This window comes from Rhinoderma darwinii, chromosome 1 (assembly GCF_050947455.1).
Source record: "Rhinoderma darwinii isolate aRhiDar2 chromosome 1, aRhiDar2.hap1, whole genome shotgun sequence".
Taxonomy (NCBI): domain Eukaryota; kingdom Metazoa; phylum Chordata; class Amphibia; order Anura; family Rhinodermatidae; genus Rhinoderma; species Rhinoderma darwinii.
Window position 1 is genome coordinate 333,773,192 of NC_134687.1, and position 18,346 is coordinate 333,791,537.

The 18,346-nt window shown below is 41.5% G+C and overlaps 2 protein-coding genes across 2 annotated transcripts in view; one reads left to right on the forward strand and one right to left on the reverse strand.

Moving 5' to 3' along the window:
• The window catches only part of CCDC171 (coiled-coil domain containing 171), a 76,641-nt gene extending 65,562 nt beyond the window's left edge, over positions 1 to 11,079 (forward strand). The window contains exons 20-25 of the mRNA XM_075858786.1: positions 595 to 780; positions 2,674 to 2,819; positions 4,276 to 4,330; positions 5,893 to 6,024; positions 7,797 to 7,943; positions 10,806 to 11,079. Of these exons, the coding sequence (XP_075714901.1) occupies positions 595 to 780; positions 2,674 to 2,819; positions 4,276 to 4,330; positions 5,893 to 6,024; positions 7,797 to 7,943; positions 10,806 to 11,021 (882 nt within the window). The 3' untranslated portion in view covers positions 11,022 to 11,079. The remainder of the gene's footprint in view (positions 1 to 594; positions 781 to 2,673; positions 2,820 to 4,275; positions 4,331 to 5,892; positions 6,025 to 7,796; positions 7,944 to 10,805) is intronic.
• ACO1 (aconitase 1) overlaps positions 1 to 18,346 on the reverse strand; it is a 254,019-nt gene that overhangs the window by 136,613 nt on the left and 99,060 nt on the right. The gene's annotated exons all lie outside the window — the stretch shown is intronic.

Sequence of the window (18,346 nt, forward strand, 5' to 3'; positions counted from 1 at the left end):
TGTTCGACTGACCGCTATCTAATGTGTATGGCCAACTTAAACCTGCACCTGTCTTCCACACACCTCAGTAAGAAGGGGTGTCACCATTTTGAAATTGTTTATGTGAATCTCTCCAATGAAGCAATGGTTCTCTGGTATTAGATTAGACAGGAGAGCATCTTTAACAGATACCATGAGGTCTGCAGGTTACAATTCTACTGAAATCTCAGTGCCAGCACAGAACAGGTGATTTGGGCTCTGGAAAATGTAGTCTTTAGACCAGGCATGATAGTGTAATTCAATGTAGTAAAAATCTCCCACTGCATTACATGAACGTCACTAAACCATAAGGATGTGTGTATGTCCATACGCTTGTTTCCATCAGCAGAATTGTGAATGCAGCTCTGAACTACTATAGAGGCTGTAACCGAGGATGAATACAGGATAAATGATGTGATGTATTTACTCACTGGATCTGTATATAAGCTGTAAAATGTTGTTAAAATGTAAACATTCCTTTTAAAGTTAGAATTTACAAGCTACAACTTACTTCAAGTATATATAGACTTTATTTGTTATTAAGATAGTGTTGTATCTTATTTTTGCCCTTTCCAGAAACTGGTTCCCTATGAAAAATTCAGAACTGTCTTTAAAGAGCTGAACAGCGCATTGTTACGAGAACAAGAAGCACAGATTCTCTTACATGAGCAGTCTCAACAGTTACGAGATCTTCATTACAAAATAGAAGTACACTCCGAGGAGGAAGCCGAAAAGGATCAAACCTTATCAGAAGCAGTGAAGGTTTGTTACTTGTTATAAGGAATATGTTAAATGACTCTAAAATATTCCGGTGTTTAAATAGGTGCACTGTAAATAAAGCATTTACATTATGCCGCTATGCAGTTAAAGTAGCGGGCGGGGGTTTGATGGAGTCTTCAATACAGCGCCGTGAACTACGGTTCAGGAAATATGTAAGCTGCTTCATCCTTAAGGCCTTTTTACATGGGCCGTTGGTCGGGTGAATGAGCACACTTTTGAACACTCGTGCCCGCCCGATCATCGTCCTGTGTAAATAGGGCAGCGATTAGCCGACAAACGTGCAAACGCTTTGTTAGCTGATCAGACATTTTATGTAGCCCAAAATATAGTCACATCTTCCCGTGTTAACAGAACGTGCTGATGACCGGATGCAAACAATATGGGGACGAAAGGCCGTATTAACGTTTGTTCGTCCCCATACATTCCGATCATTGCTCTTTTTAAATGGTATGCTGTTATCGTTTGTTTCTGGGCGAAAATCTGCCCGCGGTAAACCACCTTTTAATGCTGAAGTGGGTGAGTTGCAGCAAAAGTAAATCTGTCAGTCATGTTGTCAATAACACTGCTAGCCATCAAATTCCACTTCGGCTGCTCTGTTTTCTTTTTAGTGGAATCCTGTAGATGCCCCTTATTAAAGTGTACCTGTCTCACAGGAGATTAAAATTAAAACCAGTAAACTTCTGATAATCTGACATCATTGCTAAACCAGCGGGTTTTCTACACTAATATTAGTTTAACAAAAAAAAAGTGTTAGTGGTACTAGGGTAGAAAAATGCTCAAAGCTCTGAGGCTGGGTTCACACTCATGTTACGTCCGTAATGGACCGAACACACTGCAGGGAGCCGGGTTCCTAGCATCATAGTGATGTACGACGCTAGGAGTCCCTGCCTCGCTGCAGGACAACTGTCCCATACTGAAAACATGATTACAGTACGGGACAGTAGTTCCACGGAGAGGCAGGGACTCCTAGCGTCGTACATAACTATGATGCTAGGAGCCCGACTCCCTGCAGTGTGTTCGGTCCGGGACTTGCGGCCGAAATACGTTCCGTCCATTACGGACCGAACATGCTCGTGTGAAACCAGCCTTACAGTGCAGTAGAAGACTGTTTGTTTATATTTTAAAAAATATTCTCCCCCTAGTACCATTGAAACTGCACTACAACCATGCTTCCATATTTTCTTGTCTTTCCTTCTTCATCTGTTAGTAAATGTAGGTGAAATGCTCTTTCCTGCCTTCTATAACCAACTTTATATAGTAACCAGTAAAGGTTATAAAAGATAACGTTGTGAAATGCAAACCAATAACCGTTAGAAATGATTTATTAATACTGGCACAAACGTATATGAGGTATGCTAGTCTCTTTCTCACTATTTAGCTGGTGCCAGATTTGACACCGTGCTGATCAACCAAGCCCAAAAAATAGCTTTTTCCACTGCATGATAAGTCAGTATGTGCTGACTGGTTTGTGCTTGTTTTACTGGTGACAATCTGATGTCCTGATGAGAAAGCCACCGAGGTATAGACTGCAGAAACCGATATTTAACGGCAATTGTAATGCATAGTGGTCTGGCTTCCAAACAGGTCTAGGATGTAGCTGTAGTACAGAATTGGGATCTAGTATCCAGCCTTGGTTTATTTTCACTGTAAAATACTTACTTTTTTTATTTGGTATTTAGAATAGATAATATTAAAAGGCGAATTGGCAAAATAAACTTTTTTTAGTTTTCCGAGTTCCTTTTAAGAAACTTGTGAAAGATCTCAGCCAGCGTACTTCATATCACTCTTTGTTCAGTAGCTTATGGCATATATTGAAGTCATGCTGGATCCTTGACAAGAACAGCGCTTTTGTCTCCTTCTCTCTCCTGCTTGCAGAGTCTTTCTGAGACGAAGATGGAGCTGCGGAGAAAAGATCAATCTTTGCGTCAACAGAACAGACAGCTGACCCAGCTGGAGCAGGACAAGCGTCGATTGGAAGAGAGCATCTCCAGTGCAGAAAATGCCCTGCGCACAGCAGCGAGGTGAGCATGAGGACCAGTAGGAGGTCACATACAACAAACCAGACATTATTACATCTGATATGATACGCAATGGAGACCCTAAAATCTGTTTTCTTAATGCTTTTCAATAATGCACATTAAAAACATAACAATTCAGTTTTGTGTTAACTATTTGCAAGACCACTTAATTTACTATACGTCCACACAGTTTTCGTCTGGATTCCTTAAAGTACAATTTGTCCCCTGTTCCTATAAAGGCTTTAGAAACGCTTCTCCGTTAACCAAATGGGTGAATTTCAATTTTTTATTCTGTTATTTCCTTTTGATGAATAATAATGTGTGTACTGCTATATGACCGTATACTACTATATGTTGGTAGCATGCATCTGTAAGAGAGAGAATTATTTATTACTACTTGATACTGCTGCAATTTATCTTGTTTACTATATACTGTCATCCAACAATATCACTGGAGCCTGCTGTTGAAGGGGTATTCCTGGCATGCACATTTATCACCTATCCACTAGATAGGTGATAATTGTTAGATCTGTGGGGGTACGACCACTTGGACATCCACTAGAATGGGGGATCGTGGTCCCTCACAGTCGCACGATTGTGGAAAGAGTCGCACGAAAGAGAAGTTTGAATCAGCGGAGGTCGAGCATGCACAAAGCCAAGCATGGAAACAGCCAAGCAGTCTGGTGATCTGTAGGGGATACCCATCAAGCCAACATTTATCACCTATCCACTAGTGGATAAATGTGTGTGGTTGGAATACTAAGCCTTATAAGAAGCATCAGGAGCGGGGACCCACTGTGTCACTATTAGATTTAGCTAGGGCTAAGCCATAGTTAACGGGATTTTGTAATCTTTACCGAAAAACACCCCTCAAGTGGATATAGGCTTTGAGCAGGGAATCCCCTTGCTGCGTCACCAGAGTAGTCTCCAATAGCAGCTGCTGGCAGCTTGAATCTGGTATTTCTGAAGCGTGGTACTAGAATCCATAAGCGTAGACGTACAAATCCAAAGTCAGGGCTGGCAGCAGTCCCAAGGCAGAGTCCGGAAATAGTCGGAGTCAAATCCAAAATAGCAAACAACAAACACCTTCACAAATGGACGGGAACCAAGTAACCTTGTTGCTCAAGCAAGGTCTGGCAGTTCTAAGCAGTTTAAATAATTAGAGTCACAGATTGAGCACCAACCAGCTTACATAGGCCTGTGCCTTTTTAAGATGTAGCAGAGCTGTGCGCAGGCACATTGGTGAGGCAGGTTGGTGGTGAAATAAGAAGCCGTAAAATGGCCGGACTAGTATGCATAGCAACTGGCTTCCCGATATAATTGTCATATGCTCTGGATCCCTAAAATTTCTTGCTGGCTTTTAGATTTGGTATCCCAGCTCCTATATTTCAGATTATTGACTAATCTGTAATTAGTATGAATTATGCAGTTACAACTTTACTACTATTCACTTTTACAGGGAGAAGGAAATCCTATCAAACTATATGAAATCTGTTGAAACATCGTTTCAGAAGGTAAGAACTCCCTTTAACTATAGATTATGCAGCACCTGCTGACTCCTGGAGGTCTTGTGAAGAAGACGTATATAAAAATTATTTTTTTTACATAGTAACTGAGACATAGTCATCATAGAAACAGACTAGAAATGTCACGCTAATAATTTACACCACTTCTTTTAGATCAGGGGTCTCAAACTCGGCCGGGTAAGTGGGCCGCATATAGAAAAACTGGGAAGTTGACGGGCCGCATTACTTTCAAATTTGATACAATTCCAAATTATTGTTAATCAATTAGTTATTTGAACTACTATAACACTATATTACTATAATAATAGCGCTAGGTTTAAAATTTGAGAGATTTCTCCACGTGCTTATTTCAACAATCCAGCTTTCCAGTTTAAGTGTCGCTAAATGCAGTCCGGCAGCTCAGTTAGCAGTTTTTGGCAGACACACATGTCAAGATTGGGGAGCTGTTTTTAGATCGTGCCACGGTGCCCTCTGCAGATGCTGCCACGGTGCCCTCTGCAGATGCTGCCACGGTGCCCTCTGCAGATGCTGCCACGGTGCCCTCTGCAGATGCTGCCACGGTGCCACAAAATTTTGATCAGCACATTCCAACAAAATGTGTATACAGGAGCAAGGAAGCCTAAGGCTGGATTCACAAGAGCACATTACGTACCGGACCGAACACACTGCAGGGAGCCGGGCTCCTAGCATCATACTTATGTACGATGCTAGGAGTCACTGCCTCGCTGCAGGACAACTGTCCCGTACTGTAATCATGTTTTCAGTACGGGACAGTAGTTCCACGGAGAGGCAGGGACGTACATAAGTATGATGCTAGGAGCCCGGCTCTCTGCACTGAGTTCGGTCCGGGACTTGCGGCCGAAATATGTCCGTCCATTACGGACGTAATGTGCTCGTTTGAATCCAGCCTTAGACTGCAAAACAATACAATATCCAAAAATGGCTACAGCACTCTGCGAACACTAATGTCACCTAAACACTATAAATATATATATATATATATATATATGTGTGTGTGTGTGTTACCTGTCATAATTGTACCTGTGACTATAATAAGATGACTGCTGATAAGTGATCTGATGGATCTTGTGTTATCTGTATGTAGGTGTTACCTTTTGTAATCCTGCCTGATAATGTCATGACTTCTGAGCTGTGATCTCTACAGAACAGGAAGGGTCGGTCTATTATGAATGGTACATCCTGTGTTATCTATATATAGGAGTTACATTTCATTGTAATCCTGCCTGTGAAGATGAGATGACTGTTAAGCAGTGGTCTCTATGGAACAGTCACCTAAAATTCTTAAAAAATGCTTACCTTTTAAACTCACTCATTCCCTTTTAAAGGATTTGCTTTACCTCATTTATTGTTTCCAGTTGGTAAGTATCTTCAAATACAGGAAGCAAAACGGAATATTCCTAATATCTGAGGATCCATGTTGTATTCATTCATATGATGATCTGCATGCCTTTAAGCTCTTGCTAGTATTAAACTGGCTATCTCATTGCAAGTTATTTATTTTTATACATTTGTTCTTTTCTTCCTTTCAGATGAGAGATCAAATCTCTTTGTCACGGGTAGCAACATCATGGCAAGATGTCATTTTCCAGCTCCCTAAATTACCACTTAAAATATTTGAAATGGAAGGGTACACGGGAGAAGCAGAATTCACTGTTTGCCAGGTATGCATTATATATACATACACTATTTTTATGTAACATTGCCTTTATTATTGTAGGGAATGTTTTTCCATTGAATTGTTTTTGAGCTGGATGGAAACTTCATTTTTCATTAACATAAATGATATATAGTAGTTTACATTGTAGGCATCAAAGATCTACCACCATCAAAGTGCCCAAAAAGTCCCTTCTGACTGGAAAAAAAAGAGTGAAGCCATTAAAGGGCTTCTCCACTTTGAACAGTACCTACTTGTTAGAAGGTTCCCTTGAAAATAAACTGATCACAAAGCGTTCCCCTGCTGTGACTCCCAGCGATCAGCTGTATGCTGTGGGGAAACCTAGCAGTAAGTGTTCAATTTCCCTACAGCACCATCACAGGGGAAGTAAAGCATTAAATAGTGCCTAGTCCTATAAACAGGTTGTTTTTTCAGCTGAGGCTCTGCTGTTTGCATCCAAGTGGATGGGGATGTTTTCAAGGCAGATGTTTGGTTTGGTAACCTTGAAGAGGTCACATTTTAATAAACATTTAATATGATGCCATGCATTAAGAAGAAGCTACCATATAGCTAAATAACCTATATTCAGTATGCTCTCAAGCTCTTACTTGTGATGACTGCAGCTATATCAGTTACACTTGGTATAGTAGGGGAGGTATTAAAAACTTCTCAGACAAAAAAGCATTTTATATGAAATATTTTAGGAAATTTGTGTGATCGCATGATTCTCTTTCCATATAGGAAAATGGGCACTTATAACATTAAAGGGAAAATCCAGTCATTATTATATTCTAATAAGTCCTAGATAATTTTTAAAAACCAACACATTGGTGAACTACCTCTAATTTCCAAAATAAAAGTACTCTGTACAGCGGTCAATCCTATGTGGCACTGCTCATAGATTTTTGTTACTGAAAAGGCCCCACCTCACAACTTGATCTGCTGCCAGCGTCTTGGTGCCACATACCACAGGACACCTTCACCGGTCTTGTGGGGTCCATGCCTTGATGAATCAGAGCTGTTTTGGTGGCACAAGGGGAACCTACATAATATTAGGCAGATGGTTTTAATGTTATGGGTGAACGGCCACTATATTTAAAAGACAAAAAAATTAAATGATCTTATTCAAAAACATACAAACAGTAATTCCTTTACTGTCCTGTCTAAAACCAGGATGCAGATGAGTTTTTGTTTGCAGCTGGACAGGCATCCCATTGCGTCCATGTTTTTAAGCATCGCTTTTTTTTGGTTTTTTATTTCCTTCTTTAACCACTTCTCTGTAAAACCATAGTACCAGTGAAACGTTTTACAAATTCAATGACTATATCGTTGAAAGATCATTATGAAAGCATAGTTATTTATGGTAATCTGCTGTAACTTGCCTACCGTCCATAAATTACAGTGTCCGTAATAAAAAATAAAAATAGTTTTTGTTTTTTTTACTGCTGGAGGAGCTTGTGCAGGTCATTGTAATTATTATAATATTACAGGTCACGGTAAATGCTGCCAATGTGTGTATATATGTGTATTCTAAGCTATAGAAATACTGTGTATTACTTGACATTTTTCTGATTTCTTTTTGGCTTTTCAATATGTCTGTAAAATAAGGGCGTCTCTGGTTTTTGGCTAAATTGGCAGAAAATAAGAAATGAGATTGGCCACGCTATAAATGTGTTATATTTAATATAGTCTGGATTCCCAATGGAAAAACTAACCCTAAGGGATAAACAAATACTGTACATAGAAGTATATCAATTCTATGTCTTATGTTTGTTACAGAGCATGGTTAAGAACTTCGTGGACATCTATCAGACCGTATGCACCAAAGCAGCTGCTCTGGAAAGAGAGCTAGCATTTCATGAAAAGCACGTTGCCGCTCTCAAATCCGAGCTGCAGACCGCTTGCCTTCGTGAGACCTTGTCTCCGGTAAATGTTGATCCAGGTTTTAGTTTACAGGACTCTGATTATTCATATTTTGGGGTCTTGATGACTTACAACCATTGAGTTTCATGGTGTCTTTTTTCTGTTTTGTTTTTTTTTTATATATAATATATATTTTATATAGCAGTAGTATAGAACAAGTAACTGCACCAGGACTTCAATATTGATGGAGAGACGTTGGTTTATTCACCACAGAGTGAACAGAATTAGCGACATTTCGGTTCCTACCTGAACCTTTCTCAAGCTTGAGAAAGGTTCAGGTGTGAACGGATCCCGTCGCTCATTCTGTTCACTCTGTGGTGAATAAACCAACGTCTCTCCATCAATATTGAAGTCCTGGTGCAGTTACTTGTTCTATACTACTGCCGTTTGTTGGACACCAAGGAGTTGATTCATCCTTTCTCTGGTAACGTGCACATGTGGCCTGATATTCAGCTTGCTTCGAGTGCTGTGTTTGTCCTCCATTTGCATTATATATATATGTGTGTGTGTGTGTGTGTGTGTGTGTGTGTATATATATATATATATATTTATTATTATTATTTTTTTTACTTTTATAGACATAAGGAGGGGATAGGAAGCACAGACAGAAAGGGAGGAGGGTGGGGGTTGCAAAGTATACAAATACAGAAAGAATTAGACAAACAATTGTCTCTGCTGTTGTAAGTATGAATTTGAAACCGAGATATATGTATATATAATTCTGAACAAGATTAAAGGATTATATGATACAGATGTCATCTGCCATCTTTAACTTGCCTTTTAACGCATTAAATACACAGTGGCAAGATCCTGTATCTTGAATTTTTCAATGACTTTTTCTGTGTGATATCACACTGCGGCAAGTTATCAGAGTCAAGATAAAGATGGCTACATCTGTATATGTAAACTGGCATCACGTATTCTAAATTTGAGCGTTTGAGAAGACACTGACACCCCACCAATCACAAATCCCCAATCGCCAACCATAAAAAGTTAGTCAAAATATCAGATTTTTGTGTTGTTTTTTTTTTTCACTGGTTCTTTATCTGTATTCATTTTGGGTTTTGACAAAGTAGTCTTATTTTACTACCATCACACAAAAATCACAATATTTGATACCCCCTCCGCTAGTACACACATTGTGGATTCATTAGACTTCTAGTATTATTTAGTAGGAGAGAGAAGCGTCATGTGATATAACTTGCAAAGATTAGGGATTCAGCAAGATTACTTCTGTTAGCTAAATGTTTTGCCCAAAAATAAAGAACAACTCCTCTGATGCCAAGGAGAATGAACAGGGGCAGACCGTAAGAGTATGTTCACACAAAACTCAAAAACATCTGAAAATATGGAGCTGTTTTCAAGGGCAAACAGCTCCTGATTTTCAGACGTTTTTTAAGCCACTCGAGATTTTCGCAGCGTTTTTCCACAGCGTTTCTTACGGCCGTTTTTGGAGCTGTTTTCAATAGAGTCTATGAAAAACGGCTCCAAAAACGTCCCAAGAAGTGACCTGCACTTCTTTTTCGCAGTCGTTTTTTTACGCGTCCGTTTTTCCCATCGGTACAGAACGCCGTTTTTCCCATTGCAATCAACGGGCAGATGTTTGGAGGCGTTCTGCTTCCGATTTTTCAGCCGTTTACAGCCTGAAAAATGGCAGAAAATAAGCTGTGTGAACATACCCTTACAGGGGACAGCACTATGCATAGGCTATCCATGTCATGTGCCAGAAAAACCCTTTGAAAATATCAATTTATAACCTACAAAGCTCTATACATTTTGGCTGCTTCCCGCTTTTCTTTAATGATCTTCAGCTAACCTTCGCTCTGCCCATGACGCTCTCCATTTCACCACTCTAACCCCCTACCAATCCTCACTCACTTGTGTCTTGCCACTTCTCTGCAATTGCCTTCCTTATACTTTCCACCACTCTTCACCCCACCAAAGATTCGAACACCCAAAAACTCACATCTGTCATCAAACTTCTAGCCATAAGGTGTCGCTTTAACTACCATTTCAGCACTGCTTATCATACAGGGCTACAATTCATATTTATCCCGACACCTGTTGTATTTATTACTTAATCCTCCATACATTGTAATGTCTCCCTCTTGTGATACTATATTCTGATCCCTCTTCTGATGCCAGTTTACACTGTTTTCATTTCTCCTGTTACACTGTGAATGGTTTGCTGCATTGTTACTACAGGTGTTTGTTTATGAATGTTACAGTGTACAGCGCCAACAAAAAATAATGGTGTTATATAAGTAATAATATTCATGGCTATTTACTATCGGCTCAATCAGGTCGTAGGAAATATAATTTTGTGTAAATCCAGCCAGTTTTAGGTAAACATCAGTGAAAAAGTTATTCATTATTTTATTTTTTTTCTCCACTCCAAGTTACAAAAAATATCACTGTTTTATCCTTTAGGGCTAGTTCACACAGAGTTTTTTGGCGCTGTTCTTGATGCGGAAACCGCGCAAAAGAAAACCGGCCAAAATCACCTCCCATTGATTGCAATGGGAGGCGGAGGCGTTTTTCGCCCGCAGACGGAAAAAAGTGCTGGCGGGAAAAAAAAGCGTCATGTTCTTTCCATCTCTGACCTCCAATTAATATCAATGGGAGGCAGAGAAAGTAGTTTTCGCAGGTTTTTTTTGGCCACGACCGAAAAACGCCGCAATAAAGACAGCAAAGAAAGTGCAGCCAGGTCAAAATCTGTTTCAAAATTCCTGAAGGAATTTTTAGGCAGATTTTTATGCCTGCAAAAAACTCAGTGTGAACATACCCTTAGGATTCCATAGTCGTAATTTAATAGTTGGCCATGCTGCTGTACTTTCAACATTGTTTATTTCTTTAATACACCAGACGAAGCTTGATGCCGGAACTCCACCAAGCTCAAGAAAAGAATTTCTCTCAGAAAGGAGTATTGCAGAATTTTTACCACTGCAGGCTGATCCGGACTACTCACAAAGCCACATGAACTTTAGTAATATGCACAGTAGAACTTTCCAGCCTATTGACTTCTCATCTGTTACCAACCTTTTACCAACAACCATGCAAGAGCTGCCAGCGAAGACGTAACTGTTTCCCCCCAGCAATGGAATTATTTTCATCTGTTATTAAATTCAACATGCCAAGATGTAAATGTTCTTTATTATGATCACGTCACACTGATATTTTATATGTACTTTTATTATTTAATATGTACATAATTTTACACCTTTTGAACGCTTTAACCCCTTCAGGACCCAGCCTGTTTTGGCCTTCAGGACACAGCCGATTTTTTTCAAATCTGACGTGTTATTTTATGTGGTAATAACATTGGAATGCTTTTACCTATCCAAGCGATTCTGAGATTGTTTTCTCGTGACATGTTGTACTTTATGTTAGTGAAAAAATTTGGTCGATAATTTTGGTATTTATTTCTGAAAAACACAAACATTTCGAAAAAATTAGCATTTTTCTAAATTTAAACGTATCTGCTTGTAAAACAGATAGTAATACCACACAAAATAGTTACTAGTTAACATTTCCCATATGTTACTTTATGTTTGCATAGCTTTTTGAACATCCTTTTATTTTTCTAGGACGTTACAAGGCTTAGAACTTTAGCAGCAATTTCTCATATTTTAAAGAAAATTTCAAAAGGCCATTTTTTCAGGGACTTGAGGGCCTTATTTATTATAAAATCCCCAGAAGTCACCCCATTTTGAAAACTGCACCCCTCAAGGTATTTGAATCAGAATTCACAAAGTGTTTTAAACCTTTAGGCGTTTCACAGGAATTAAAGCAAAGTAGAGGTGAAATTTACAAATTTTATTTTTTTTGCCAAAATTCATTTCTAATACATTTTTTTTTGTAACACAGAAGGTTTTACCAGAGAAATGCAACTCCATATTTATTGCCCAGATTCTGCAGTTTTTAGAAATATCCCACATGTGGCCCTAGTGCGGTAATGGACTGAAGCAACGGCCTCCGAAGCAAAGGAGCAGCTAGAGGATTTTGGGCCTCCTTTTTTTTAGAATATATTTTAGGCACCTTGTCAGGTTTGAAGAGGTCTTGTGGTGCCAAAACAGTGGAAACCCCCACAAGTGGCCCCATTTTGGAAACTACACCCCTCAAGGAATTTATCTAGGGGTATAGTTAGCATTTTGACCACACAGGTTTTTCACTAAATTTATTATAATTAGTCTGTAAAAATGAATATCACAATATTTTTCCACTAAAATGTTGAATTTTCTAATTTTTAAAAGGGATAAAGGAGAAAAAAAACAACCCATTTTTGTAAAGCAATTTCTCCCGAGTACGGAAATATCCCACATGTGGTCATACGTTTTTTTTTCTTTATAAAATTAATTAACCATTTCAGGACTGATCCATTTTTTGCTTTCTTACTTTCGTTTTTCACTCCCCGCCATCTAAGAACCATAACTTTTTTCTTTTTCCGTCAGTAGAGTGATGTGAGGGCTTATTTCTTGCGGGAGGAATTGTAGAATGTACTGGGAAACTGAAAAAAATAGGAAAATATAGGAAAAAAATCTGATTCCATTTTTTGGGGTTTTCGTTTTTACAGCTTTCACCGTGTGGTAAAAACGAAAACTACAGCGATTTTGGCGGTTTAAATTATTTACGTTTTTTACGGTGTTCACCGTGCAAGTTAAATAATGGTATATTGTAATAGTTCGGCCTTTTACGGACGTAGCGATACCAATTTTGTTTATTTTTTTTACATTACTTTAGAAGAAAAATGGGAAAAGTTTTTTTTTTTTAACTTTCAACTTTTTTCTTTCCCACTACTAATAACTTTAATTCTTCTACACATTTTATTAATCCCTTAGGGGACTTGAACCAGCGATCATTGGATCGCTGGTACAATATACTGCAATACTACTGTATTGCAGTATATTGTTATTTTTACAGGCTTCTGTAACCGCTGTTCCTGTTTGTTAGTCCTGGGTGTCAGCTGTAATGAGCCCGCTCCATACATTAACTCCCGCACCATGACGTGCTATTAAGTCATAGTGCGCAAAGGGGTTAATGCACAGCGGATGGTGTGAATATTTAAATTTTCCACTGATATGCCATTTTACTGCATAATATGTTGTTCCCAGTTTGTGCCACTGAAGACAAATACCTCAAAGCATTAAGCGGGTTCTCTAGGGTATGGTGATGCCATATATGTGGGCGCAAACTGCTGTTTGGGCACGCTGCAGGGCTCAGAAGGGAGGCAAGCCATTTTGCTTTTGGAGCGCAGATTTTGCTTGGCAGTTTTGTTTGGGGTTTTTCTGGTATTTCAGTTTATAATGTGGGGGCATATGTAATCTGTGCGGAGAACATCAGGGCATAATAAGGGGGTATAATAATGTCGTAAATAAATAATAATTCATAGATGTGTGGCCGGTTTCGCACTGATAAATCTCGCCAGATCTTATCCGATTTTGGAACATTCTGCACATTTTGCATCGCTATATTGTGAGAGCCATAACATTTTTTATTTTTTCACCACCGGAGCCGTGTAAGGGACAATCTGTAGTTTTCAATGGTATCGTTTTGGGGTACATGCGTTTTGTTTTTTTTAATCAATTTTTATTCAATTTTTTTGCAAGCCGGGTGACCATAAACAAGCAATTCTGACTGTTTTTTTAGTTTCTTTTTTGCAGCGTTCACTGTGTGCTATAAATGACAATTTTACTTTATTCTGCGGTACGATTATGGCGATGCCAGATGTATGTAGGTTTTTTTATGTTTTGCAACGTTTGCGCAATAAAATCACTTTTTTATAAAATAATTCATTTTCTGTGTCACCATATTCTGAGAGCCATAACTTTTTTATTTTTCAGTAAAAAAAAGCTGTATAAGGGCTTGTTTTTTGCGGGACGGGTTGTAGTTTTTATTGGTACTATTTTCGGGTACATGCGACTTTTGATCACTTTTTATTCTCTATTTTGGGAGGGGTGGTGACCAAAAAATAGCGATTCTGGTGTCGTTTTTTATTGATTTTTTTTGGGCGTGTTCATCGTGCGGGAAAAATAACTTTATAGTTGGGGTCGTTACGAACGCGGTGATACCAAATATGTGTACTTTTTTTAACGTGTTCATTTTTTTCCTATAATGAAAGTCTTATTATAGGAAAAAAATGCAGTGTTTGTTTATGTAACTTATAACTTTTATTTTTACACTTTCTTTAAAACCTTTTTATTACTTTTTTCACTTGTCCCACTAAAGGACATTTAGACTTGCAGCTTTGATCGCTGCTAGAGTACATCACGCTACCTACGTAGTGTAATGTATTCTAATGCCTTATTCACACGACAGGGTCCCGCCCGATCCCGAGTGTCGGCCGATAAAATCGGCCGGTGTGCATTAGTGTTGCATCCGTTCCGGGCCGGGCAAATCTGGACAGTGACATCAGGGGCAACTCCTGAAGGAGAATCCCCATGTGTTCGGGGATTCCGCTTCAGGAGTTTCCCCTGATGTCACTGCCCAGATATGGACAGAGACATCAAGCGCTCTGTCCAGGAGCGGAATCCCCGTACACACGGGGATTCCGCTCCTTCAGGGAACTAAAGTGGGGCTAGCATATAGCAAAGCAGGAAGATACCTCCCTGCTCTGCTATAGTGGCGTCGCTACAGCAGTAGCAGCCGCAGCTGCTAGCGGCGCCATCGAAGGTGTCGCCGGGCCAGGGCGCTTTTAAAACAAGCAGGGGAAGGGAGCCAGCGCAGTGCTCCCTTCCACCTGCTGTACACCCCGGCCCTGCCACACAGTGTATCTCCAGCGTACAGCCATTCGTCCGAATGGCATCAACTCCTCCTCACACTCTGCGCAGTGAGGAGGGAGCGAGCGACGGAATACATGGCCATCACTCGGGACACATTCCGGTGATGGCCGTGTTTTACCCGGCCCCTTAGACTTCTATGGGAGCCGGGCGGCCGGGTAAACGGCCGAAAATAGGACATGTCCCATTTTTTGACGGCCAGGTTTCCCGGGCCGTCAAAAAATCGTTCGTGTGAATAGCCCCATTAGGGGTCTATTGTTCCTACAGCAGCCGGGTGACGGCCGTTTTATGAACGGCCATCACCCGGCCGGGAAACCTTGTCGTGTGAATAAGGGCTAAGGCCTTATTCATACGACAGGGTCCGAGTGTCGGCCGATAAAAACCGCCGTTTTTCCCGGCCGTTTTGCATCTGTTCCAATTCCGTTCCGGGCCGTGTTGCCGTTTTTAACGGCCGATTTTGACCCGTTTTGCATCCGTTTTTTTCCCTGTCCGTTTTAAAACCTGATGAATTTCATTTAAATTTGTTGCCACACACAGCCCTCTGTAGATAATGCCATAGCCCCCCTGGTAGGTAATGCCACCCAGCCCCCTGGTAGGTAATGCCACCCAGCCCCCTGTATGTAATGCCAGCCCCCTGTATGTAATGCCAGCCCCCTGTATGTAATGCCAGCCAGCCCTCTGCAGGTAATGCCACCCAGCCCCCTGTATGTAATGCCACCCAGACCCCTGTATGTAATGCCACCCAGACCCCTGTAGGTAATGCCACCCAGACCCCTGTAGGTAATTCCACCCAGCCCCATGTAGGTTGCACCCCCCCCCCTTCCAGGAGAAGTCACTGACTTCAATATCCATATATGGACAGTGTAGTCACTCACTTCTCCTGTAGCGGAATCCCTGACCACAGGGTCGGGGATTCCGCTTCACAAGTGAGTGACGTCGCTGTGTCCATATATGGACAGTGTAGTCACTCACTTCTCCAGTAGCGGAATCCCCGGCTGGGGATTGGGGATTCCGACTCCTACAGGGAGCAAAAAAATGACCCTCCTCCTCCTCCTCACATGCACTCTGCACTGTGAGGAGAGCGAGCGACAGAAGGCACGGCCGTCACGTGTATTACCCGGCCCCATAGACTTCTATGGGAGCCGGGCGGCTGGGTAAACGGCCGAAAATAGGGCATGTCCCATTTTTTGACGGCCAGTTTTCCGGGCCGTCCAAAAAAATCGGTTGTGTGAATAGCCCCATTAGAGGTCTATTGTTCCTACTGCAACAGTGTGACAGCCGTTTTATGAACGGCCGTCACCCGGCCGGGAAACCCTGTCGTGTGAATGAGGGCTAACTGTCATTGTGACGTGACAGTCACTCTGACAGGAAACCTTGGAGGACCGGCCAGAGGCTGCTCCTCCGAGGCTGCCGTACATGGCAACCCGGAGGTCATTGTCTGGCCTCCGATTGCCACGACAATCATCGGCAGCCCCCACAATCACTTTTTGGGGCTGCCGATGTGCTTCAAACCCTTTAAATGTGGCGAACGCAATCTGTCGCCGCATTTATGGGGTTAATTGCCGAAATCAGTGGCGATGGTCCGCTGACCGGCAAGACTGGAGTGTCCGCTGTCGGGGACCTCCCGGTTCCCGGACGCTGTCTGTCAGGACAGTGCAACGGGAACTACTCCGTAACTGTACGTCCTGATGCGGGAAGCAAACCCTCTGCAGGACGTACAGTTGCGGAGCAGCGCGTGAAGATGTTAATATTTTTTTTACCTTAAATTGACCCTCCAGTTTCAACCACCTTCCGCATTTCCTGGTGACACGTCAGAATATTGCATACACATAAAATGTCCATTGATTCTCATGGCACAACATTAGATCGCAGAACCAAATTCATTAGAACCATGTAGACCTCAACCAGCTCAATCATGTAGATCTCAAAAGATGGTTAAGACCAGAGGGTTACTTTAATACATATTGAATATCTTTATAGTGTGTGTGTGTGTGTGTGTGATTTCATGTTATTTTGTGGTGTCTACATTTGTAATAAAGTTCACTCAGCTTCAGAAAGTTAAAACAAAAAAAAAAAAGCCCTTTTTTTTTTAGATACATACTACTGCAAATAGGCATGACTGGTCCTAATTCCATATCGATATGACTACATAACTTTTTATAGGCAGGTTTCTCGCTATATTCACAAACACTGTGTAATTTATTTTTTGGGGGAAAAAGATACCAATAACATTGCAAATTTTGTGTCGGGTCCCGCTACTCTAAACTACATGGCAGTATATAAACAATGCACAACATCCAGTCCAACAGTTGTGACTTACACGAGTGACCCATCATCTAATGACTAGTGTTGTGCATGAAGATTGGATTAAAGCTATTATACACTGCAGTCACGCTGGAATACCCATAATTCACAGCCATATTTCTTAAAATATGCTCTGATTCCCAGGTAGCCCTTTACCATATTTTGCAATAAAGGGTGGTACCAATTGCCAAGCCTACTTTTACCAACCCTAACAAAATGACATAAATGTGCAGGTGCACGAACGCTGTGTGACTGCAAACAATACCGTTGCAAAGGAACTCTGTAAGCACCAAGACCACCAAATGTACTATATAGATTTTAAATTGGGGCACCCACAGATTTTACATTAGGGACCCACTTAAAGGATGTCGCCTTGTCGTGGCAAGTGGGCTCACGCAATTTGATCAAAATGTGCGCTAAGAACTTCACATATATAAGTATAGTAAACATAGTAGTGCAGTATAAAATAATAAAAATAGCACATATTTGCATATACGTTAGCATCTGCAGGATGCTGTTGCATCTTTGTGTTTCTTTGCTTTGCAGAGCAGTCACAGTAGATTAGCCCCTGCCCATTTATTTTACTATGGTAGGAAGTGCTAACAAGCTAAGTTTTTTTGCATTGTACATTTTTGGGCGATGACTGCCTCCATCTTGGTCGTGAACGCCTTAGATCTATCCGAAGCTAGTTTTATTTAGTATAGAATAAAGCTGGTTCTGGGGGGCGTGGCTTAGGCATGGCGGTGTGAGGACGCATATCACTGGAGCTCCGGACTCACCGCACAGACAATTGCCCAAAAGGGCTTACTTACCTGACTTCAGCATATGATAACGAAGGGGAGAAGTCGCAAGAACCTCACGGTCACTCCTGGCACCTTGTCCATCGGCAGGTATCTTCGGTCCACGCTGGACGGAACCTCGCGCGGCGCGCCTCCATCCCTCCTGCAGGCCGCAGCCAGACCCTGCCGCCACGTGGACACTCGCCGCCTCCCTGCTCGGGAAAGGCGAGGACCGACAGCTGTTCCCAGATCTGTCATGGAGACACAGGAGAGAGGTCAGTGTTCTGAGGACTCACCGGGGTCGGCTCCTCCGGTCCTGGTAGAGGACTTTCCCCCCATCCAGCCACAGTCAGTACCAAGGCAGGGTGAGGACCGCAGGACTGGATGCTGTTGAGTCAGGGGACACCTGCAATTTTAAGCGGGGTCAGGGGAACACCAGTCAGCCCCTTCTCCGGGTCCCCCGCTCTCAATGGAACGGACCCTAGTGGAACTTGGGGATATGGTGAGGGTGCTGCCCAACAAATCCGATCTAGATCTGCGCCTCGCA